Raw genomic sequence first — 25659 nt, 5'->3', positions numbered from 1 at the left:
ACTCTTCTATACTATGATGGCCTACACAAACATGATGAAACCAATCTTTCAGAGACTACACCAAGCATATGGCTCACTGGGATCATTTTGCTGCTTACAAACATAAAATTTAGAATCATTGCTCATTGCTATTAACCTCGATGTATTCAGTCATTTCATCTCAACTGACTCAACAGTCTCTTCTTTCTCTCCTCTGTATCACATTCAACTTCATCCATCTATATAATTTCTCCTTGCAAATAAATTGTTTTTTCACATTAGCCATATTCTGCATTTTGTTCTCCATCCCTTGTTTGAGCATTGTCTTCAGTATCTATTACATCTGCATTGTGACTTGTTTCTCTATTCTCTGGCATGATGTGACCATCAAGAATTTGAACATTGTTTTTGGCAGAAAGAGGGTCAGCTATGGTCCCCGCTGGAACTACATTTGTGTCATCTTGACCCTTCTCTTCAGACATCTGCATATTAGTTGATAGTGTTCCAAATCTTAATTTTTAGGTATTTCCTGAAATATTTTTTTCAGCCTCAATAGTGTTCTTGATCTCATAAACTTTTCTGTCACTTTGCCAGTGCACAGGCATTTTTTAAACTGACTTATGCGAAAATCTTATTCCTGCATAAAGTATGTTTTAAATAACCTATATCCTCTGTAGAATAATTCAGTCCATATCTGACCAGTCTTACTATTGTGGTTTTCATACAGGACCTAGTATATGATAAGCTACATGCTAAAACGACTTTACATAAAGCCTTTAAGTCGTGAATCGGAAGCTGTAAATCAGAAGTGAGGGAACGCGAAAAGAAAAACAATATCCTCATGTCCCTTAAGGTGCTCCGTAGTTCATATATTTGTTAATAAAGAAAAAAAAAAAAGTTCTACCGGAAGTTGATACTCTTTGCAGAGCAGTCGCCGCGTGGATAAGCTGCCACTGAGTCGATATTTTACAATATGGCTGCGATCGGGGTTCACTTTGGGTATACATGTGCCTGTGTAGCGATATTTAAGGTGAGTTCCACTCAGTTTGCAACTTGACTGGATATTTACGTCCCTTATTATCGACAGCGTAGTCTTCAATCTAGTCTTAAAATCGTATAGCCACACAAATGGCGTTGGCCGGTAACCTGGCGGCGAGCTGCATAATAGAACGATAATTCAAATTATATTAGCCTCATAATGTCCATTTAAATCCCACTTGGGATATGGTAGGATGTCACCAGTGCAATAACTTGAGAAAATATTACATACGGTCTTCCTGGCTGGTTCATTGGAACATCAGTTCGTAACCAATTTAAGGCCTAGTGTGGAGAACATTTATTGACGCTGTTACCGATGTTATAGAAACGCTTAACGCTCCCATCAATTCCCTAATTTGTGCCTCCTCGTCTCCTCCCTCCTCCGTTTTTCTGCATGTAGCCCTGAAAGAAATTTCAGCACAACAAAACAAAAGTCCAAATTTCTGAAGTTTACCTGGAGGAGAGATGATATTGAATTGAGGACCTTGTCAGAGGAACTATGAGCATGGATAGACAGGTGTATTCTTGGAGGAAGGTCTTTCTGTATGTGTGGTTTGTGAAGGAGCATGACTCATTATTCCCAGCTTTGAATGGAATAAAAATGCTAACAAGTTGTCAAGAGCATCTTCATTCTCATCTGGCAGAGATCATAGAATAAAGCAATAAGATATAATTAAACAGTGATCAAGTGATGCCACTTTGCTATTCATTAATGAAATCTATCTTAAATGACAAGTGAAGGTAAGGATGTCTCGTTTTATCAAAATCTTGTTACCTCAACACCTCTTTCTCCATTCTGTGGGGGAAGCCTAAAAAGTCAGCACTTTGGGATGTGCAATTTAGGAAATGGAAGGAGCCAGTCCTTGGTTGTTGTTGTTGTAACAAAGTCAAAGTCACATTTATTTGTATAGCACATTTTATGTACAAAACAATTTCAAAGTGCTTTACATAAAATAAAAGCATTGCAGCAGGGAGTGGAAGAAGCATTAAAAATACATAAAAGAATATAAAGAGAAAGAAATGAAATAATGTAAATGAAATTAAAACTAGAAAAAAAGCTGTTCCTGCGAAACAGCTGTGAGAATGCTTTTTAAGTTGAATGGATTAGTTGACCATGCTCAAAAAGTTGAAAATAGGGAAAATTTAGCAGAAAACCAGTTGCTGAAATCTGGGTTGAAAGAATTTGAAGATTGAACATTTGAACATTGGAATGACTTGAACTTACTGGAAAAAAGGCAGAATTGATTAAATGTCTTAAAAAAAAAAAGTTACAAGACCTAGCAGAAAAAAACTGAACGTTTAAAGAAGGAGATGTGAGATGAATTCTGTTCATAATGCAGACAAATGTGAATGTTTAAGCCACCTGAAGCTAGATGAAGGCATAAAGGTACAGGAAAGAGAAGAAAAATGCTAAACTAAAAGGGGAAAAAGATCAGAAAGATGACAAACAATGCAGGAAAATGTGAATATTTAGCAGAAAATGATTTGCTGGAGTTTCAAAAGGCCTTAAATGTATGTTTGAAAGGACCTGGAGCTTGTTTGCAGCATAACAGTTAAATGCTTCTCCGTGTTTAGTCTGCGCTCTGGACTGGACCAGCTGACCTGAGTCCTTTAATTTTGTTGATATTTCTGAGTTGTTAAAAAGCTGCCTTGGTGACAGCTTTGACATGGCTGCTGAAAGTCAGATCTGAGTCTATCAACACTCCAAGGTTACGAACTTGGTCAATGATTGTAAGGGCCCCGAGTCTCAAGATATTTACCAGTGCTGACCCTCTTCTCTTTGGTACCAAACAGAATGATCTGTTTTGTCTTGATTTAAGTGTAGAAAATTCTCTCTAATCTTGTGTTTATTTCCTCTAGACACTGATACAGTACATCTGCTGGGCTGCAGTCGTCTGGTGACAAAGACATATAAAGTACCACCTGTCTCTCACTAACTAAAATGTCTTCAGGTTCTGTTAAATCTTTTGGCCAGCTTTTGTGTAGATAAAGCATCTTATCATAAGAATCTCTCTCTTGAGCACAGTTGAAGATGAGTACACGTAGATTTTCTTTTCTCCATATGGTAGTGAACGTCAACTGGCAGCCCGTGAGCCACATCTGGAGCGTTCCATCCAGTCCCCAGAATATTACTGACTAAAGGAATAGCCTAATGTGTACAAATATATGACTGATTTAACATTTCTTTTATCGTTTCACATGCTCATTTTATCTATAGTTTTTCACAAATGTCCTTGATTGGGCTATTTTCCCCCCATACAATTGCGGTGTTTCAATAACGACCCTCAACAGAGAGGAGCATGGTAAGTGCAAGTCTTGCATATCAGCAAATACATAAGAATGACAAATAAAAGCGACAGGCCTCAGTTATTAGAAATGTTACTCTTTACATCAAATTAAAGTAGTATGTGTTCCAACAAATAAATAATACCAAGAAAATCACATGACCAAAATACTCAAGTGTGATCAATGGGAGAAATTTCCCTTCCGACACTATTCAACATCATGCTTGACAGCTGTCAGGCTTATGTGGAAGCATCCTCCATAGACTGGTTTGAGAGTCTGCTCCTCTCATGTGTTTTTCATAGGGAGCTCCCTCCATTCAGGAGGCTCTGTCTTGGAAATATTTGCACTAATTGTTGTTGCACTTTGTGTCATTTTATGTATCGCACTAGGAGTCCACATGGACCGACATTTTGTTCAACTACATGCTCTATGTGTAGGAGAATGACACTAAAGCTTCTTGATTCTTTATTTCATGATCATTTTTGAGAACGCAGCTTCATGCACATGATGAACACATACTGGTACTTTGATGCGCCGTCCTCCACACATTTCTCTGTTAGGAGTTATTGTCTACTTCAGATATTGGGACTGAACTAACCTTTGATTAGTTTATCAGTCAGGCTAATAAAAAAAGCCCTGTTGAATTGGCTAGCAGGTTTAGAGATTTAGAATCTGGACGGGTCGGGGCAGACAAGCCCGACATGCTAGTCGGCATCATACAAATAGATTAGCCTGGTGATAAAGTCAGAGATAACTTTCATGGATCGAGGAAATGTTGTCTCAAACTGTACTGACATGTGACGCTAAGTACAAGAATTTAACCACCAACTGCTAAAATAGTTTAGCTCACATAGACATTAACTTCTGCTAACAGAGAAATTTGTGGAGGACGGCGCATCAAAGTACCAGACACAAAAAACGTTATCTGAAATGATCTGAAATACTGGCTGTCTCATTATAATCGGATAGTAAAGCGAGCAGATTTAACTTACTTACTTCAGAGGGTAGTCCACTGTGATGCCCCGCCATTACCGTCATCTTGCTTCCCGATTTGACTGTCAATTTTTCCCAGCCAAAGAGCAAGTCCACCACCAAGCGGTCGTTGCTTTAAAACATCTAATTACATTTGTAAGGCTCATAAATGCGTATCTGTCCATATAAGGCATTTTAGAATATTACAAAGTAAATGTGTTATAACCATGGGGTGCTAAGATATTCTCTTTTACACAGATCCACAAAGTTTAGAGGGAACTAAGTATCGAGGGAAATAACGCTTGACTCAGATGAAAATTCAGATGACCCAGCTTTCCACCAGTACTTAAATACACCATGCGTGAACGAATCTGTGAGGCTTCCCGGAGGTGTGAAAAGAGTCTCAAAACCCTTTGTGCTGATCTATAGCTTTGTGCGTGTGTATTTAATGATTTGTGTGTGTAGGAGACTTTTTGAATGCCTAATTATCGTTTTGTCCGTAACTTCGAGTAAGTTACACACACACAAATCAATTAGTACACACAAATCAGATAGTATGCACACAGAAGTCAAGTGCTACGCACGCACAGATGTTTTGAGTCGATTTTCTCTCCATATTCATTGTGTCATACTCTTGGGGACAAGCCACCCAAAAGGCACTCAAGCTTTCAGCACCATGGAGAGAAGCCTTCAAGTCACCAGCAGCCTGGTTGTCAATCAGTTCACTTTGAAGAGTCACCTCATCCAGCGGTATCACCTTTCTCACCTTTAGTGAAGAATTCTCCACCTTGGCCGATGGTGAACGATGTCATGTCTTTACGTTGAGGGTGAATACACAATAATCAGGCATAAACTTCTGGTATGTTTCTTTGTGTACCTTATTTACTTATAACTTGCTACCCCTACTGCCGGTAATTCAGTATGTAAGTACTACAACAGCGCCTTCACAAGATAACGCAGGTTCATCACATCACAAGGGGTCGCACACAAATCCAATGACATCCCTGGAAATGGCAAAGTCATCAAATCTGGCAGAGAAATTCATCATCTGTGACGACTAGGTTGACTAGAGTGCCTATTCAGTTTTGTATACTATGAACCTCTCTTTGTAAGGGTTTGTTGTCATGAGGGGGTTAACCCTCCAAAATCTTCTACAGCTGAAAAATCAACTCAAGTGCTTTTCTACAGGTTCTCACATTTTCTGTTTTATGTGCGACTCCAATTCAGTTCACACGTGTGAATTTTCTTTACAAGAGAAAAGTTAAGCACAAGTTTAGATTTTAGTTGAGCAAGTTCTCGCATTGTATTTTACAAGCTTATTCATTTTAGCACATATTTACCTTCATAGTAATGCCCTCCATTGGAATCAAGGCCAACAGCTCCTCTTTAAAGTCTTTGCCATCAATTACAAGTTGCTTGACATCGTCAGCCAAAACATGGACATGGCAAACAACAGTTTTAGCAGCCAGAGGAATGTTTTTAACAGACGCCATTATTCTATCCATAGATTTGTTAGTGTTCCTCCAGAACAGCCAGCATGCATTCACTAAAAATCTCAGCATTGGTAAATGGCTTGTTATGCTTGGAGAGGACCCAGGCAGCCTGCAGAGAAGCACTTGTTGTCCTCTCTTGTTCAATTGGATTTCGGTTAATGTTTCCGCTGTCATGGTAATATTGAGATTTCAAAGCAGCATTTTTTCCTCTGATGTCCCTCTTACTGTTCAGAATATGACTCCTTGAAGCTTGTATGCTTTGTGTTGTGGTGATGCCTCGGATTATATTCCTTCGCAACAGTTTAATTGCAAATGAGGCACAAAGCTAGAACATTTCTAAAAGTTGGCACTATGAATACATACTTATCAGTCCATTCTTCATGAAAGCCGTGGTTTTCTGCATCACCTTTCAAGTGCCGTTTTTCATGCTTGAAATACATTTAGGAGGCCTTTCTCCTGTCAATGTTCTCGACAAACTACGACACTGCATGTGATAGTGATGGACAGCTCGACAGCTCAGGTTACTCCCAACGAGTTGCCTGCAGTCACTACGCTTCGATGATGTTTGGTTCGAGCGCTTTTTCCGACTGGATAATTTTTTATTGTCTCTGTAGACAAACAGGCTTGTATCATACAGCTCTGAGAAACCAGAGACTGCAGTAATGAACTTCTCCATTGTTTTCCTCTCTTTCTGCCTTTTACTCATCGTCGCCAGCGTACATTGAAAATGAATGGCAGCTGGCCGCTGTCCATAGATTTAAAGCAAGACGCTTTTGGTGTGAGCGCCCAGTAATTTATTGCAATGGCCCCCTAGAGGCCTGCTGCAGTACAGATAATATGAGTCTGTTAACATCGACAAAAGCTAAAAGAATAACACATTTGTAAGGAAACAAATAATATATAAAATAATGATGTATTATCTGGGATTTTATTTAATTTAATTTTATCTTATATTATGAGAGCATCTGGCCCTCACAGTGTCTGCCGAGAAAGAGTCTGTTCCTTGAAGAAATGTATTTGATGACCACTGTGATATGGCATATTGCTCACTGTATTCACACCTGTATTTAGTGCTATCCACTTGTGATCGGATCACCCTGGATGCATGTTAATCACAATTGTGAAAAAACCAAGGAATCATAATTTTTATGTGAATCCCAAATCTTTTATAATCTCTATGTATTATTTCTACTGATATAAATTGCTAAATTACGTAGGTGTCACACACTAACACACACTCTCTCACACACACAAACACACACCTTTCTTTGCAGTTTTTTTAGAATGTAGTTTGACACACTATTTGAGTTCCCATAATCAAACAAATATCCAAATTAAATGTGCCAAACAGATATATGACCTTTGCCAGTATCATTTTTTTAATAGGTAAAGTTTCTCAGGTATTGTAGACAAGAGCACCTTGTAAAAATGGCACATGGCCTTTGTGTATCGCCTTTCAACTTTTCTTTAAGGAGCTTATTTTCTATGGAGCACTTTACAATATTATAATGCTTTCACGTAACATTGGTGCATATTCAGTCCTTGGTGCATATCATATGCAGTTGATCCTAAAAGTATTTTCAATCTAATTTCTCACTTTATTAGACAATGTGAGTGTATGAGCAGTATTGATTAACAAGCTAATCTGTTGACATTCTTCTTGTTGTTTTTCTTTTATTTACTGCCCAGCTCGAGAAGAAGTAACCAGATTGTAATGTTCTGTGTATTATTCAGGATGGACGGGCTGAGGTGGTGGCTAATGATGCAGGAGACCGTGTGACTCCAGCTGTAGTGGGCTACAGAGATACTGAGCAGGTAAAGTTTATATTTCTCACAGGAAAATTCTGATGATTAAATTGTTTGAGTTCATAGTCAATACACACCATGAATTGAATTTCTTAGTATCCTAATGATTTAGAAAAGGACAAAGTTTTGTAATCCAAAAGTAGGATAACAAACACAGGATAACTTAGTGAAGCATTTTGTCTGGAGGCCAGTCAGCAGTTTTATGCATGTATGCGTTAAAATGAGCATTTTCATGAGTGTTGGTTTGTATTTTGTATTAGTTTTTAACCAAATAAGGCTGTTTTAACTGATAAACATGAAGTGAGTGTAGCTCGATTGGGATTGAACATAGTTCTTGTCAACAGTGAATGTATCATGTGAAATTGTGCCTTCAGCTGAGGTGAGTCTTTGGGTGGTGTCCTGGAGGTGGTGCCACCTGGACATTCCATTGTTCTTCTGGGGGATTTCAATCCAAATTCAATGTTGGAGTGGCCCAGAGAGGCATTATTAGGAGGAACGGCCTCCCTGATCTGAACCAGAGTGGTGTATTGTTTTTGGACTTCTGTACTAGTCATGGATTGTCCATTACAAACACCATCTTTTAGCATAAGGTAGTACATAAGTGTACCTGCTACCAGGCAACCTTAGGCCAAAGGTTGATGATTGACTATAGTTGTGTTATCAGACCTGCAGCTGTATGTCTTGAACACTCGGATGAAGCGATGGGCAGAGCTGTCAAGCGATCACCAGAGTTGTCAAGCGATAGTGTTTTCTATTTATTCATTTGATTTCTATACCCGCTTAATCCAGTTCAGGGTCGCAGGGGGGCTCTAGCCTATCCCAGCCACCATCGGGTGAAAGGCAAGTTCATCACAGGGCTAACACAGACAAATGAGACAAACAACAATGCACACTCACGCTCTCTCCTACAGTCATTTGAAAGTCACCAATTAACCTTCTATATGTTTTCTATAGATGGAACTTCTCTGTTTGTATTTTCATTTTATGTGTCTATTTTTAAATGATTTACATGCTTTAATGGTTCATACTGCATATTGCTACAACCCCTTTTTTGTTACATGCTTCAACATTGCATCTGTCTCTGTAAGGCTACTATTAAGAAATGTTGTGTCTGCTTTAATTGCCTGCTATTTTGAGAAAAGTAGATGCTCATTTGTTGAGACATGCTTAACCACCCCCTTGATGGATTTTTATGGAAATATATTTCATAATAAATTTGTCAAGTAAAGGAAGTAAAGTTTGGACAACAAGCAAGAACTTTGTTATTTTCAGGAGCACAGTTAGTTAATGTTATACCTATTATAGTTATAAAGTTTTACCTTGTTTTACTCCCTCTATAGTATTTGTATATCTGATATTTCATATTCTGAGAGCTCTGGCATGTTGACACTCAATTTTCTTTTCTTTGTTTTGCAGATTGTAGGAATAGCTGCAAAGCAAGGACGGGTCCGCAATGCTGCCAACACAGTTGTTAAAGTGAAACAAGTACTGGGGAAAAGGTGACTTGATTGGTTCACAAATGTCCAGCTATAGTATGATAGTAATGTAGCCCTGTTGTGTTATATTCAGTTGACATGATGATTTTGTTAAATTCAGGTAATTCTTTTCTACTTTTCCTACTTTAAAATTGTCCTTTTAGAAAAAGCTTACAGTTGGGGATGGCTCAGATGACCCTGAAACATCTGACCTAACAGTTGAATGAAAGTTGAATAACTGGCCTTGGTGGTGGTGGAGATCTTAGCTATGATTTTGTTGTTTTAGCCTTTCACATCAAAGATATGAATATGAAACCACCCTTTTATCACACAGATGCATAGAGTCCTAAATCAACGTGCACTTAAAAGATTCTCTTCATGCATAACTGGAGTACAGAGTGGGGGGGAAAATGTCAAAGAGGGTGTCGCAACAATTTCTGCTTCAGATTAAATACTCTGGTGGCATTGTGCTTGCGCCTTTACGCACCTGCCTCAGATTTTGAGTGCAATCTCACAATTGGAAAATATTTTCTCAGTTCTTTAAAGTAAGCAAGTAAGTAAAAAAAAAAAAAGTATGAATAAAATAAATAAATAGATTTAATAAACAAAAATTGTCTCAGGTTTTAGTTACTCCCCTTGGTATTATTACTCGCTGGTATCCTCAAATCATGAGAGCCCATTTAATTGTGAGTTTGTCTCATGATTAAAGCGTAGATGGATAAAAACTGGTAGATGAATATTTTCATCAATTCTCATCAATATTTGTCTGCAAGTTGTTGTAGTCTACGTCAGTCTCGTGTGAAGCCTTAGGAATGGTAAACACCTTTCTGATTTCTTTCAAATGTGAGCTGTGGCTGATCTTGTTACCCTGACCACAGCATCCTTAATTAAGATTAATGATGCATCCAAGTGTTGAGTAAAAAGGCTTCAGAGGACATGCTCAACCTGTTAAAGTGGAAATTATACATTTTGTCAAAGGTGATTCCATTCTTAATAAAATGTCTTTTAAGTACATAATGCCTTTAGAACTGTTTCTAGGTTAACAAATTGGAAAGAATGCAGTCATTTGTTACATAAAGAACTTGAGCTGAGCTGGATGAATTATTTGACATATTTAGCCTTGTCACCTCATTGACACCCGAACATGATGCAACTATATAAATGAGTATGTTTTTCAATGGAATTTTTTTTTTTCTGTCTCAATTGGTTAGATTTGATGAGCCAGAGACACAAGCTCATAAAAAGGAGACCAAGTGCCAGGTGAGTCTGTTGATTTTGTTTCCTTCAATGATCTTTATTGTTCTCTCTGTGCTCATTTTTCAGATTCTGCTCATATCGCACAGCTATTCTCATCTGATTTAGTAGCAGCATATTATTAGACCCATTTAGACAGAATACAGTGGATTTTAAATTTAACAAAATGACAAACTTAGGTCATAACCTGCATTTGTTTTACGATTGAAAGACATTGCAGCAGATAGAATTTTAAATTACAAAAGCACCAGTAAGTTCACTAACAATTTCTGCTGTGTTGATTTACTATTGACAAATTACTAGATTGAACCAGATTAAAAACCCCACGTGCACTTGAGAAGTAAATGTGGATAAAATGGAGCTTTTTCTTTTTTTCTTTTCTTTTTTTTAAACTGAGAAAGCATTTAACCAGTCTAAATTGTGATTGCTGTGGACAGGTTGTCAGCAGAGAAGAGAAGCCATATTATGAGATTACAGTTGGAGATCACCCGGAGTACGTGGCACCAGAGGATGTTGCAAAACTGATCTTCAACAAAATGAAAGGTAGTCATTATAAAACAAATGCACACTTTGCAAATAAGCAGCGAGTTGATTGATCATTCCCATTTTCACAGAAACGGCTCAGTCAGCTCTGGATTCTGATATCTCTGACACCGTCATTACTGTCCCTTTTGAGTTTGCCCTCGCGCAGAGGCAGGCTGTGAGGTAAGCTGTTTTTTATTTTTTATTTTTTTAGATTTCTTCTGTACAGTATTGCTGTGTGATCGTGAAAAATCTTAGATTCTTACATGTCTTTTATGCAGACAGGCAGCTGAAGCTGCAGGGTTCCATGTATTGAGGATGATCCATGAACCCGCAGCGGCTTTATTGGCCTATGATATTGGACAGGACTGCTCCACTGGAAAGAGGTATGGTATTACCACTGAGTTTTTCTTTCCACTTGTAGTATCCTTTGATATCAGTCACTTTCTCAATATGCTGAAGATGGATCTCATTCAGGCGCTTAGTCCTCCAGATGGTTCCTCTTCCCTCTCATCACCCTCTGTTAAGTAGCAGAACACAGTTCATCCCAGAGGGCTCATCATGATGTGCTCTCTTGTTTGTTTTTTCATTCTGGATAGTAGCTATGACATTCATTGCTGGCACTGACTGTCTGAGCTGGACTGAGAGTAAGTGAATGCTGACAAAGCTGCCTTAAAAAAGAAAAATAATTGAACTGCTGGGTATTGCTGTCTCACTGGTTCCCCAGTCTCCCTCTGGGTCTCTTGAGGGAAACCTCAATGAGGAGATCTGCTTGAGACACCCATGCCTTGAGATCCATCACTTGAGAGTAGGGCTGCCACAAACGATTATTTTAATAGTCGACTAATCACCGATTTTCTTTATTTTTTTTTTATTTTTTCGATTAATCGACTAATCAGATCATACATATATTGGATGTAAAAGGTAGAGCTTATCGCACCAGGATGCAGCTGCTCTTATATAACCATAATTGGCTTTCAGCTTGGAGTGTTTTAGGTATATGCTAACTAAAAAAAAAGACAATTAATATCATAGTTCATTAACCCTTTGATGAAATATGCAGCTTGTTGCAAAAAACAATTATTTAACCATAGCAAACACACAAAAATAAATACTGAAGGTTTTTTACATTTTTTTTTAGGTTTTTCTTTCCTTCATTTGTCTCTGGCATCAAACATAGCTGCATTTAAATTAAATGAGGTAGACACCTGAAACTAAGGATTATTCACAAAAAGTTTTGTTCTCACTGACTCAAATATAACAACAACATGTTCAGTATGGACTCAGTCAGGACATTTGCTTGCTGAGGTGTGCATGTAGCTAGCTTTGTAACAAAGCTGTCCAGATGAACATACTTTTTTAGCACTGAAACATAACGTTAGAAAACATTAGCATTCCTATTCAAACACGTCACTGTTATAACGTTACAGAAAACACATGAAATATGTGTGCTAAGGCTAATTAATCAAATCGTCATCGCTAATATTAACGTTTACAGCTATCAATATGAGTAAGTAGCAAGTTAACTCTCTGTTTACGCTAATTTTAGCAGCTAACTAGCCAGTTATCTTACCAAGATGACAGTCCCTCTTCACAATCAGCCACAACAACATGCTTCCTTTTCAGGTGCTCGTGCATCGTGGTTGTGCTGATGTGGAAGGCAAATTACAGATATGCATTGCACACATTTGTCTTTAGTTTTCTTAAAATGCTCCCACACTTTTGAACTCTGTTGCCGGGTAGCCAGATACCAGAGCCCGTCTGATTTAGCTTCCTGTGACATTACAGCTGACCCCCAGTTACCACTACTGCGCTTGTGTGTCAAGGACAGAAAGGCAGCAGTGGAAGTTGCCGCACGAGTTTTGAGAGAAAAACAAAGTTTGAAAAAAAAAAAAAAACCGGCGCATCGACTATTAAATTAGTCGTCGTCGACGAATTTAATAGTCACCATAATCGTGACTAGTCTACTAATCGTGATAGCCCTACTTGAAAGCCCTATGCTGACTCCCTGGCTCCAAAGACGACTTTGGACTGGTGTCCGCATCCCTCGGTTATTGAAACCGGGGAAGCTCTGCAAGCATCTCACTTTAGATAAAGTAAGTAGAAGCAGATGAGGCTGTGAGAACTTAACTGTGAGACTATAAATTTCAGAATTCTGCTGTGTTCTTGTCAGGGGTCCCCATCAAAAGATTACATTTCTTACCATCTCCTTTTAAACTCATCAGGGTTTGGGGATCTTGATCCAGTCATTACTTGGTCTTTGGAAAGTTCAATTAGATGCTCCCATATGCCTCTAACTGAACATGCATCTCATCTCAAGATGCAAATAAAGACATGTCCACTGCCACTGCAGCAGGCTATTGTACTGCACTATTGTGGAATCTATAGTCCTGGGATTGGAGTTGGAAGATGCCATCGTTCATCTGCTTCAGTCTGTCCACTTGAATCTGGGAAAGCAGTCAGCACTGTTGGGCTCATGCTTGTTGATTCTTGATTTTTATATTTATTTATTTATTTATTTGTACTTTTAACATACAATTCACACTGGAATAATGCATGAGTACCTCCAGAAAATACAGGAGAATGTCTCTGCAATCATTTGCAGAGACACTGACAAAACAGACTACAGTTTTTTAATTTTTTGGGTTGTGTTTCTGAGAAGGTGGTCAAGAACACAGGTAAGACTACAGGGGACTGTACTGTCTCCATCTCTCTTCACTGTGTTAATCTCTCTAATTCCAGAAGCAGTCCTGTCATCTACAAAATACTCAGTTGCAGTTGTTGGTTCTATCAGTGATTGACAAGAGACTGAATTTGCTATGCAGTGTGGTGGGGCAGCAGTATCAGAATCAGTAACTCACAGATACTGAACAAACTGTGAACTACTCTGAAGCCACTAAAACTTATTGTACAAGAAGAATGCTACTCAAGTTGCTAATGGACATCACTACATGACAGTGATTAAACAATAGGCCTCATGCAAGAACATTTTCGTATTCTTATTCTAAATTTCTCTCACTTTTTTCGTAAGGTCTCGTATGAACACGCCATGCCAGATTCAACAAACGCTCTTAACTTCGGAAAACTCTGTAAATGACTAATGCCACCCATGCGTATTTAAATGCATGTGCACGCGGATAGTAAATTTGCATCCTCCAAAAATACTACTATAAATAATACCATATAAGGCTATGCTTCCTCTCTCCCATGCCAGGAAGTGTTGAGTATTGAGTCACGAGAATGGCATCAAAGCACAAAAAGAACAACTTTATGGGCTCTGAGATTGAAGTTCTGCTTTCAGAGATCCAAAAAGGAAAATCTTTTAGCACTGTCAGCAATGGAATTACGGGACCTGCTAAAGCGAAGAAATGGGAAGCATTTACGAGTGCTGTTAATTCTGTGTCACCTGTAGTTCGTAATGTCACCAAAATAAAGAAGAAATGGTTTAATATGAAAATAGCTTAAGAAAAATCGTCTCGCCATGGCCAGGCGCTCGATGACTGCAACTAAAGCCGTGCAATCAGTTGTTGCCTGATCATGATGGCACTCTGAGGGGTGGTCCATGAGGAGGGTTTTATGGCATGTTGTCTGCCTGGGCTGGCTCAGGTAGTGGGAAACTCTCGTTAATGGCAATATTGTGCAAAATGCAGAAAATTGGAAAAATCTGGCATGCATCAATGTCATCAAGCCATGACACAGAGTCAAATTAACCTTCAATTAGTGCATAATATAAGTCAGACAGAATAATGTCAGCATAATTATGGGCTTTAATGTATATAATCCATTAGTCAAGCAAACTTGATTCGCATAACGGCAGACTATTTTACGGCAGGTTTGTCCCACTCTAATATATATATATATATATATATATATATATATAAAAATAAATCAAATCAATTAAATGCGTATGCAGAAACAGACAAACAGGCATATATATATATATATATATATATATATATATATATATAGATAGATATATATATATATATATATAGATATATATATATATAGATATATATATATATATATATATAGATATATATATATATAGATATATATAGATATATATATATATAGATATATATATATATATATATATAGATATATATAGATAGATACAATATTGGTAAAAGATTTACCAATTTACCAATATTGTATTATTCAGTATCTGATGTGTTAATGTGTCTGTGTATGTTCATTTGTTTCACAGCCATGTCTTGGTGTATAAGCTCGGCGGAACCTCCCTCAGTGTAACAGTCCTGCGGATAAATGGAGGGATGTCTCAGGTTCTCAGCACATGCACTGACCACAGCATTGGAGGAGAGATTTTTACTCAAGCCTTGGCCCAGCACCTTGCCTCAGAGTTTAAACGGTAGCCACTATGACTGATACATGTTGAAACTTTTTCACTGCTTTATACAAAATGTAGACCTCTTCTGATATGAAATTATTTCCTCGGATCTAAGGATCTTTGAGTACACTTTTTTTTTTTAAAATGCTTTTAGAAAACTCTGCATGTACAGAGCCAAACAAGAACATAGTGGGAACATGATTTGAAGAACAATGGATTGATATAAAACCAGATGCCACAAATTGCAGCTTGATTTTTGAATGTGTTATTTTGCTTCACACACAGACTTTCAAAAAAATCATTTCACCATTTAGCAATCAAAATAAATTAATGGGGAGAAAAAAACTCACCAACTGAATCTTGTGGTAATCTCAAGCGGTCGCTCTGCTGATTAATGCATAGAGTTCTCAAATACAATGTTTTATTTTTTTTTGTACAGTGTTGAAGCCTAAAGAAATGGGGAAGAAGCGAGTGGTCAGATCCAAAAGTTATTTGTTGACCCAAAAGCCCTGGCCACAAGCCCCAAGGAAGCCCTAATCGAGTCCATCGTAAGCCCCAGAAGTGATAGTGGAAACGCTATTGGGTCTGGCACACACCCGCAGGCCCACTTTTGACCCAATAGTATAGATGAGCCTAATCTAGCCTGCCTTTGAGAAAGGTTTCTGTGATGGGGCCATAGCTGAAGTTGCCAGCCGCAAGCTTTTGGAGGCTTCTCACTGTGCCACGTGAACGTTGGGCCAGTGTTCCAGTTGGAGGAAAAAAAATCTACTTTGACATCATTATGTCACTTCATCTGCTCAAAGTGTTCATATTTAACTTTGTACAATTACAACTTTTCACTGTTGAGTGATTGCAGTAGATGAATTTCACCACATGAAGCAATTCCCTGTCCCAGAGGGTGACTGAAAAAGGTGACTGAGACCACACAGTGCCGTGTCACACTTTACTTTTTAATCCACACTTTTTAATCCATGATGCGGCTTAATGTGTAAAACTAAAAGATGTTTTCCAAGAAGATAAATGAGCATAGAATTGGCTACTTAAGGTAAAGAAAGAGATTGCTACAGGTCACTTAACTACTAATGGTGCTTTGTCAGCAGGTTGCAAAAAAATTTCAAATCACCAGTCACATGATTCTTAAGGAATTCTTAAGAATGAATGGGTCAGGTCTTTAAGCTCTGTAGAAGGCTGAGGATGACCCATTCAGTTGAATCAGGTGTGCTGGAGCAGGGAAATATGGAAAACATGCAGGGCGGGGTGCCTTGAAGACCAGGATAGAGAAACGCTGCTCTACCCAACTATGCCTTGATATCCTATCCATGAAAATCACAGACAGGGTTGGTGACGAGTGGTCGCCTTGGCGGAGTCTAAATAAGTTCAGCTGGACACAGCTCTTGCTTTGGCTACACCGACAAGCTTGCAAAAGCAACTCCGGTACCCAATACTCCTGCAGCACCCCCCGTAGATTCCACAACAGCACAAATAGGTTCTACAGAATTTGTTTGTAGTTCTCCCAGAAATCCTAATACTATATTTCTGTGTTTGTTTTATAGGATCTTTAAACATGATGTGAGCAACAATGCCCGAGCAATGCTGAAGCTGATGAACAGTGCAGACATGGCCAAGCACACGCTGTCCTCCTTGGGAACAGCCAACTGCTTTGTGGATTCCCTGCATGATGGCGTTGACTTTGAATGCAAAGTCTCAAGGTGAGCTGGCAAGTTGATATGAAGATCATAAAAAGATTAAAAAAAAAAAAAAGTAAGTAATGACATCCATGCAAGAAATTGTGATGTGCATTAGATCATGATTTAAAAAAAAAAGAAAAAAGAAAGAAAAAGTGTGAATTGATGGGGTTGCTGAGCCATGTTCAGAGTTTGGAACCATTGGTTTACATGTGATATTTCAGCCTTCAAGGGGCCTTCCATAAATTATTGAACTGAACGTTGCATATCATTTATAAAGTTGCTATTTGGGAAAAAAAATAAGATTAAAAAAAAAAACATGTAGTGAAACTATAACTGTTCAAAAGAATTCTCTGAAAAGTGTGTGAGATACTTTGTGTAAAAATCTGATAAGACTGCAATAGACATCTTTTATAATGGAGATTATGCAGAGTTTTATTTTATTATCAAGGCTCATAATTAAAGAAGGAAAGAAAAATTATTATTAGTGAAAGATATGTTGTTGATAGACTGCTAACTGTCCCTCATGATGTAAATTCAAACTTTCAAAATTCTGATCCTGGCTACTGCTTTGATACTTCCAGATCATTTCACTTAGTTAGGAAGGTTCCTAAGCAAAATAGACTATTTAACCAGACCCCAGGTGTGCCTCAGGAGCCAAAAGATGAAGAAGAGGAGGAAACTGTATCCAGTGTTGCCTGAAGCAAACAAACCAGGGATCTGGTCAAATAGTCTGTTTTTTGCATAAGAAAGTTCCGAACTAAAGTAAATGACCCAGAACTACCTAGGCAACAGCCATGATGTGAGCTGTTATAATTTTGACAGTCTCAAAGAAAGGAGCCTCAGTATTTCCTTTACAATCTCTTTTCGTATTTCTGACACTCGACCATCCTTAATGATGGAAGATATTTTGTCCCTCAATTCCTAATGGCTGCAACTTTTGTAGCAATGCTCGTTTTTTAAAAAATGTTATTTTTATTTTTACATATTTGAACTAGCCATGCAACGGGACCATGGGAGTGAGCAGCCAGTGCCAGTTTCCTTTAGTGAATTTGTCCTCCCTTTTTTTTTTATTTTATTATAAAGCTTGATAATAAAGTAATATTTGATATTATCTCTAATCTGATATTTGACATTCCCTTTGTCTAACAATGTGATAAGATTGGACAAAATAAAACACTTAAAGCACTTTTTGTAGAATATTGATTGAACAGCTGTAGTTCCAGTGCTGCCATGTACACCCACATCTTAGTGTGTGGTTGAATTCACATTGCAGTGTGGTTGTCTATTCGACTGCCACCAATAGAACATAGAGCTGATCATAAGTAATAATAACACAGAAATTGCTGTTGCCAAAGCTTCTAGCAGATGAAAATGACCTTCTATACTCTTTACTCGGACAAAGAAATTGCATTCATCAGCAAAGATGTGAAATGAAGAAGAATGAAGCCCTAGTAGTAAATCTGGAGAAATTGGCAACAATATTGAAATCTGGTGCAGAATTTGCAACTTTCTTTTGGGCTGGTATGTAAGCTGGTAGTTTACTTTTTTGAGCTGATTCTATTATGTTAGCTGACTGTGTGTATTCATGTAGTGCTGAGCCACCTTTGTACCTTGAATTTACCTGAATTTCCTCTCCATCTGATACTCGAATAAACTCATTAAAAAAATGCAAACATATGCCTCATCTGGTAAAATTGCCCCCTTGTGGTGATTACTTTTGATGACCAATGTTGCTAAATTAATGCAAGGAAATGCTGCAAAAACTGAAAGCACCACTTAAAATGACATGCAGAAGCTGCCAATAAAAAATTGGCATCTTTTTTTCTTTTCTTTTTTTGCCAGAGCTCGATTTGAGCTACTCTGCTCCTCACTCTTCAACAAAAGCATCCAACCAATCGGGTCTCTGCTGGATGAAGCAGGGCTTTCTGCTGGAGACATTAATAAGGTATGTTTTCTGAAACAACTTTAACAGTCATACTTTACGTGCTTGAATGTTGTGATAGGTATGTATGTGTTTTAGGTGGTTCTCTGCGGTGGCTCAGCCCGGATCCCTCGTCTACAGCATTTGATCCGTGAGATGTTTCCTGATGTGGAACTCCTCAACTCGGCACCTCCTGATGAGGTTATTGCTGTAGGAGCAGCCATAGAAGCAGGCTTACTTGTTGGCAGAGATGGCCTTACCTCTGAAGAGGTGTCTGTCACAGTGGATGTTTCTGCTGTTGACATACTATTGAAGGTATCCTGGTCAATTGAAAATATGTTGTATTTAATATAATAAGCACAAATGTATACATACCATGGCAAATATTTTATGTGTAATAAGTCAAATTTAGTTAATCTTAAGCTCCTTCATTAAGCAGACTGCAGAAAAACTTGACTTCCAAGCCAGTGGTTGATGTATACGTCCAAAGTGGTCAGAAATAGCTAACAGTAAGAAATATCAGCATTTTGACATTGCCCAGTGAGAGTCCAGACCTCAACCCCTTAATTCTGAGAATTAAACTGAAGACTATGTTGATGATGATAGCTAAGACACCCTCCAGCCTTAAAGACCAAAAGATGTTGAAGGAGTTTTTCCAAATCATAGTTTAGGCATTTAAGAAGCGCCTTATGATTTTTAATGCAGGTGTTTATTGATTTTTTTTTTTTTTTAATTTTATTTTGTTCTTCATTGATTACATAGAAGATATAACGGTAGATGTAGACATAAGATTTTTTTGTCAAATTGCAAAAAAAGAACAGCTTAACAGAGAATGTAAAGTTATTTTGTTATGATGACCAAAGACAATATCTTAGTATATTTTGTCACTGTTTTTGTGCCATTACCAGATGGGGTAAAACCTACTGGTCAAATATAACTTTTTAAGTCAGTACCCCATCTTTCAGGCCCAGGTCCTCTACCAGAGGCTTGGGAGCTTCAGGGTTCTACGCCGTATCTTAGTTGTTCCTAAAAGTGCTGGAGCCATTCTTTCAGTTTGCATGTCACGGACCTACGTGCTCCAATTCCCGCGTGTACTACTGCTGCCTTCTATTCCCACATCTTTTTAACCTCTTTCTTCAAGTTTTGGTTTTTTTTTTTTCGAGCAGCTTGTGTTCCTTTTTCTTGATGTTGTTGTCACTTGAAATTGTTTGGTCTATCACCACTGCTTTTTTCTTTAATTTCTATCACAATGTCCGGTTGGTTAGCCATCACTTTATTCTCAGGTTGAATTGGGAAGTCCCTCAGGATCTTAGCTCTGTAATACTCCACTACCTTTAGAGATGTCTCCCATTTTGACTTTGGGACTTCCAACCCATGCTTGGCACGGATGTTCCTTTACACAATTCCGACCACTTGGTTGTGGCACTCCATGTATAGTGTACATGGCTGCATTTTACACCACACTACTGTGTTGGACTGTCTCAGTGGCCTCTTTGCACAGCCTGCACCAGGGTCTTGTCCGGTGTGTTAGACCTCAGCCTTTATTCCTCATGTGCTCAGGGTCTGTTCTTGAGCTGCCATGATTAGTGTCTCTGTGTTGTCTTTAATTCCAGCCTTTCTAGGCACTGATTGGATTTCTCAATCAGCCGCTTCTTTGGTCTGTCAATGTACATGCTGTGCAAAGGGTTATCCTTCCTTGATGTTTTCTCCTCGTCTTCCCCTATGTTTCAGCAGCCTGAGATACTCACTTAGCAGTTCTTCACTGAGGTTCATCTTCCTTATGTATTCTTGGATATTTCTTGTCTCATCCTGGATTGTGGCTCTGACCCTCGTCACCCCCCAAGCACCTCTCCTTCCGCTTAGTGTACAATCTCAGGGTGCTTGAACTGGCGTGAAACAGTCAGTCTTGATATCAGTGGCTTCTATCCTCTCCTTTGGCCAGATTATTATGCCAGCAGGGTATCTGATGTCTGGCAGGATATATACGTGTTGATGGCTTGGACTTGGTAGCTGACACTTTGCGGTAAGACATATTGGATCACTTCCTGTTACCTTGATTATGTTCTGTTGAATCTTTTGCTCCACTTGGACTAGTAAAAATCACTAAATTTCTTCTTATAAGTTACACATTTATGCATAGTTAACTTGATGAAGGCTCTTAGTGTCCTGTTGATGTTGTAAAGTTCCAAGCATTCCAGTATCGTAGGTTCTCCTGTAATTAATCAAGGCAGTGCACAGATTTGTATGTCTGATCTTACAGTCTTGGGTGACAGTTCTTTCGATCAGTAATAATTTGATCCACTATAATGCCTGACAGTAGCTTCAATATTGTGCGGAGGAGGTTATTGGCCCATAGCTGATGGAACCACTCCCTTTTGGGGATCTTTCATGATCAGTACTGTCCAACCTTTAGTTAACCAGTCTGGGTGGGTCCCATCCATTAGCAGCTGGTTAATATGTGCTGCTAGGCTTTCATAGAGTGTTATTTGTTTCTTTAGCCATGTCAGTGTCTGGTGCAGTCCAGCTCTTCAGACTTGAGATTCTTTCAGTATGTTCTGGTCCCCCAACACCTGGCGTGGACTTTATTAATTTAGATGACTTCTAAGCTGGCATGGTGTTAATTCTATGTCTCTCCCTCATGTTAGTGTTGAGGTTGCTGGAGGCATGTCCTGACCTGGAATCAAACCACTGCTTTTCTTTTTGGACATCTGAAATTTCTTTGCACTATCAGATGCATTCTGGGGTCAAGTATCAGCCCAGTGGCATGTTGAAACACTATATTACCAAAAGTATTCGCCCATCTGCCTTTACACGCATATGAATTTAAGTGACATCCCATTGTTAATCCATAGGGTTTAATATGATGTCGGCCCACCCTTTGCAGCTATAACAGCTTCAACTCTTCTGGGCAAACTTTCCAGAAGGCTTAGGAGTTGAAATTAATTAATTGGATTTGATTGGATTATGATTACAATGAATTAAACTGCAATTGGCTTGAATTGGACTACGATATTTAAGTGCCTTGAGTTGCAATTTGTTGTAAAAGCGCATTTGTGAGGTCAGACACTGATATTGGACGTTCGGGCCTGGCTCGCAGTCTCTGCTCTAATTCATCCCGAAGGTGTTATGTTGGGTTGAGGTCAGGACTGTGCAGGCCAGTGAAGTCCTTTCACACCAAACTCGCTCATCCATGTCTTTATGGACCTTGCTTTGTGCACTGGTGCGCAATCATGTTGGAACAGGAAGGAGCCATCCTTAAACTGTTTCCACAAAGTTGGGAGCATGAAATTGTCCAAAATCTCTTGGTATTCTGAAGCATTCGGAGTTCCTTTCACTGGAGCTAAGGGGCCAGGCTCTGAAAAACAACCCCACACCATAATCCCCCCTCCAGCAAACTATACACTTGGCACAATACAATCAGTCAAGGACCCTTCTCCTGGCAACCACCAAACCCAGAATCGTCCATCAGATTGACCAGACAGAGAAGCGTGATTCGTCACTCCAGAGAACAATCTCCACTTCTCTTGAGTCTAGTGGTGGTGTGCTTTACACCACTGCGTCCTACACTTTGCACTGCACTTGGTGCTGTATGGCTTGGATGCAGCTGCTCGGCCATGGAAACCTATTCCATGGGGTCATTTTACGTTTCCTACCACTTCGTGGCTGAGTTGCTGTCGTTCCCAATTGCTTCTACTTTGTTATAACACCACTGACAGTTGACTGTGGAATATTTCGTAGCAAGGAAATTTCACGACTGGACTTGTTGCACAGGTGGCATCCTATCACGGGACCACGCTGGAATTAAACGAGAGCAACCCATTCTTTCACAAATGTCTGTAGAAGCAGTCTGCATGCCTAGGTGCTTGAATTTAAACACCTGTGGCCATGGAAGTGATTGGAACACCTGAATTTAATTATTTGGATGGATGAGTGAATACTTTTGGCAATATAGTGTATGTGGAATGGGGAAACTAGATGTCGGTGGCCTTTTTCAGTAGGATAATAAGCATCTGGCCAAATCTCAGTATGATCAAACATATGTGCTAAACGAGTCTAATTAGATGCTCTGCTTTAAGATCTTCAAGACAAGGATTTAACTCATTAAGATGCATAATATGAATGTTATTTCCATGGCTATAGAGCACCCTTTAGGTCTGAAATGGTTAAATTATCTATGGTTACGGTCTTTGTGCATGATACCAAGGGGCACCTTCAAAGATATTGTGGATTCTGTGGGGTGACGACTCAGTGCTATTCAGTTAAATAAAGAGAGCCTACAGAATGTTATATTGGTGATATTAATCTTGTAGAGAACAGTATAAACGCCTAACATCCTCTGTTTCTCTTCATGGTGTTGCAGGAGCTGGATGAATACGGAGCGGAGACGTTCACTGTTCTCCTTCCATCAGGCACTCCCCTTCCTGCTCGCAGACATCACCTCCTTTGTGGAGAGGGAAAACTGTCCTCCCTCTGTTTGGAAATTTATCAGAGATTTGTCACAGAGCAGCCAGAAAAGCTATCTAAGGTATGAAAAAACACACTTGGATCAAACTATTGCTGCTGCTGCGTACTGTGTACTGAGAGACAACCCCCCCACCCTTCCCAGTTATATACAAGTAAGATGACTGGGATTGAAGCTTAGGATACTTGTAGGTGTGGGAAATGTCCACTTCTGAACCATGGCTGAGAATACTGATCAATTTGGCAACAACTCTTACACTACAGTGTGCAGCCATTGATTCAAACGGCTTAAATAACCAAAGTTTGTCAGTGGCACATGTTATGTTAACTGGGAATCAAGTTAATACAGTGTATAAGAGGTGTCAAATAAGTTGTTGCAGTTCCCACGTTGCCTTCAGGAAATGTGGGATCCCTTCAGCTAGCGGTCACTCATGATTCCACACACCTGTTTTCTGAAGCTCTGCCACTCAGGCCAGAACAGTGCCAAAAGTTTAAAGCTGAAAAAACCTCATTTAGAAGTGAAGAAAAAAAACAACAAAAGAAAAAAAGAGGTTTTGAATTGAAAAGAAAGTGTGTGAATCTGAAAATGTGAAAGCTGAAACAAAAAAAGAAATCTTGAAATTTAAAAATTGTATAAAATTGGAAATAAAAAATATATTTGAAAAAAAAAATTAAAGAACTCTCCGTGTGTGCGTGGGTTCTCTCTGGGTACTCCGGCTTCCTCCCACCCTCCAAAAACATGCATGTTTGGTTAATTGGTGTCTCTAAATTGTTCTTAGGAATGAGTGTGAACGTGTGTGTGTGTGTGTGGTTGTTTGTCTCGTTTCTCTATATGTGGCCATGTAATGGACTGGTGACCTGTCCAGGCTGTACCCTGCCTCTCGCTCAATGACCGCTGGGATAGACTCCATTTAATCATCATCTTAATATCTCATCTAAAATAGGATTATGTGCATTGGTTTTGTTGCAACTGTTTTTTTGTTTTAAAAACATTTATTATACATCTGCATCTTTGTACTAAAGTGCTAAAATTGATTGAGTGATCAAGAAATTTGAAAAGGAAAATGTTTAGGAATTCTTTGCCAGTACAGTCGTTTTTTTTAATTGTTCTGTGATAAACTTTCCCTAAGCAATACATGGTCACTTTGGGGGAACTTGATGGGATGTGCACTTCTTGGAAGATTGGCAACTGTCTTGAATGGTTTCCATATCAGAAAAATCTTATATTTTTAGTTTCGCTAAATATATAATGACTCTTTATGTAATGTGTCAACAGTTGTAGTTCATCTGAAGCTATACTTATTTTATTTTAACTCTTCATGAAGACTAGAAGATTGTGTTACTGTCCTGGCACATAAAACATTAGAATTTAAAGACATTATTTTGTTTTTCACTTTAATGTCTTTTTGACTACCATTAGGCAGCTGCAAATTGAAGTCAAATGCTTATTTCTATTACAAGTAGTTCTCTACTTCCAGCATTGAAGTTGTCTTCTCTTTTTAAAACTATTTGACAGATTGAGTGCTATATTAATCTATTTGAATAATGTTGTAAATATGGACTTTCAGCTTTTGATTTTTGATACATGTGCAAAAAATTCTCAAACATGTTTTCACTTCATCAAAAGTTATAGATCGAGATGGAAAGTGTCATTTTATTTTTATTTTTTTTTAGATTTAAGATAAAATCTACAACCTACTGTATGAAGTGTTTGACAAATGTAATATTCCCAGATATCAACTGGTCTGACTTACTTCAATCAAGACTAGACAAAAATTGTTCTCCGAAAATGCAAGAAAAATGCTAAATTTTAAATGGAAAAATATTGTTTGGGTTTTATGTAACAGCGCGTGTTGTTTTTGGATGATATAATGTTCAGTATATTCAGTATTTAACTAGAAAAGCAAAAATGAGTTCAAACATATTTCTGATCAGTTATTTAGAATATGAATGCTCCGTTGACCTACTTGTGTGTATCTTTGTGCACAATATACAGATTATCTTTAGAGACCTGCCGCCCAAAGAGGAGAACCACAACATAGATGCTGTGTTAACGATGAAAAGGTATTTGTCCTTTCAGGATCAGTTTGTGTACTACTTGTCGTGATTAGTTGGTTTATCATTATTTCTTTATGTTGCAGGGATGGCTCTGTTCATATTTCATGTGTAGAACAGAACAATGGAAAGTCGGAGGTCATCACAATACCAGTAGCATCATGAAGACTGTGATCTACGGCCCAAACCACACACAAAATTTTAGTATTGGGATGTTTTTTTTTTTAACTCAATAAACATAACACTGAAACTGTATGTGTTGATGTATGTTAATGTATTGTCATGAAATATTCTAGATTGTAAGTAGATGCTTCCAAGCATATTTTTAAAGTATTGTAATATTTTTAGAGCTCAGACT

The 25659-nt window shown here is 38.5% G+C and overlaps 1 protein-coding gene across 1 annotated transcript; it reads left to right on the top strand.

Moving 5' to 3' along the window:
• The first annotated feature begins 885 nt into the window (after positions 1-885).
• On the top strand, positions 886-25556 carry hspa14 (heat shock protein 14). The gene is made up of 14 exons (XM_072377213.1): positions 886-1009; positions 7503-7583; positions 8991-9073; positions 10261-10309; positions 10741-10846; positions 10918-11008; positions 11107-11211; positions 15036-15197; positions 16730-16885; positions 18707-18809; positions 18885-19100; positions 23146-23310; positions 25243-25310; positions 25388-25556. Exons 1-14 carry the CDS (start codon positions 953-955, stop codon positions 25464-25466), a joined length of 1521 nt encoding a protein of 506 aa, XP_072233314.1. The 5' UTR covers positions 886-952; the 3' UTR covers positions 25467-25556.
• The last annotated feature ends 103 nt before the right edge of the window (positions 25557-25659 follow it).

The sequence above is a fragment of the Leuresthes tenuis genome, unplaced genomic scaffold, assembly GCF_036924035.1.
Source record: "Leuresthes tenuis unplaced genomic scaffold, fLeuTen1.0.hap1 SCAF_23, whole genome shotgun sequence".
Classification (NCBI taxonomy): Eukaryota; Metazoa; Chordata; class Actinopteri; order Atheriniformes; family Atherinopsidae; genus Leuresthes; species Leuresthes tenuis.
The sequence above is the reverse complement of the archived record's forward strand: the minus strand, read 5'-3'. Positions and strand labels throughout refer to the sequence as shown.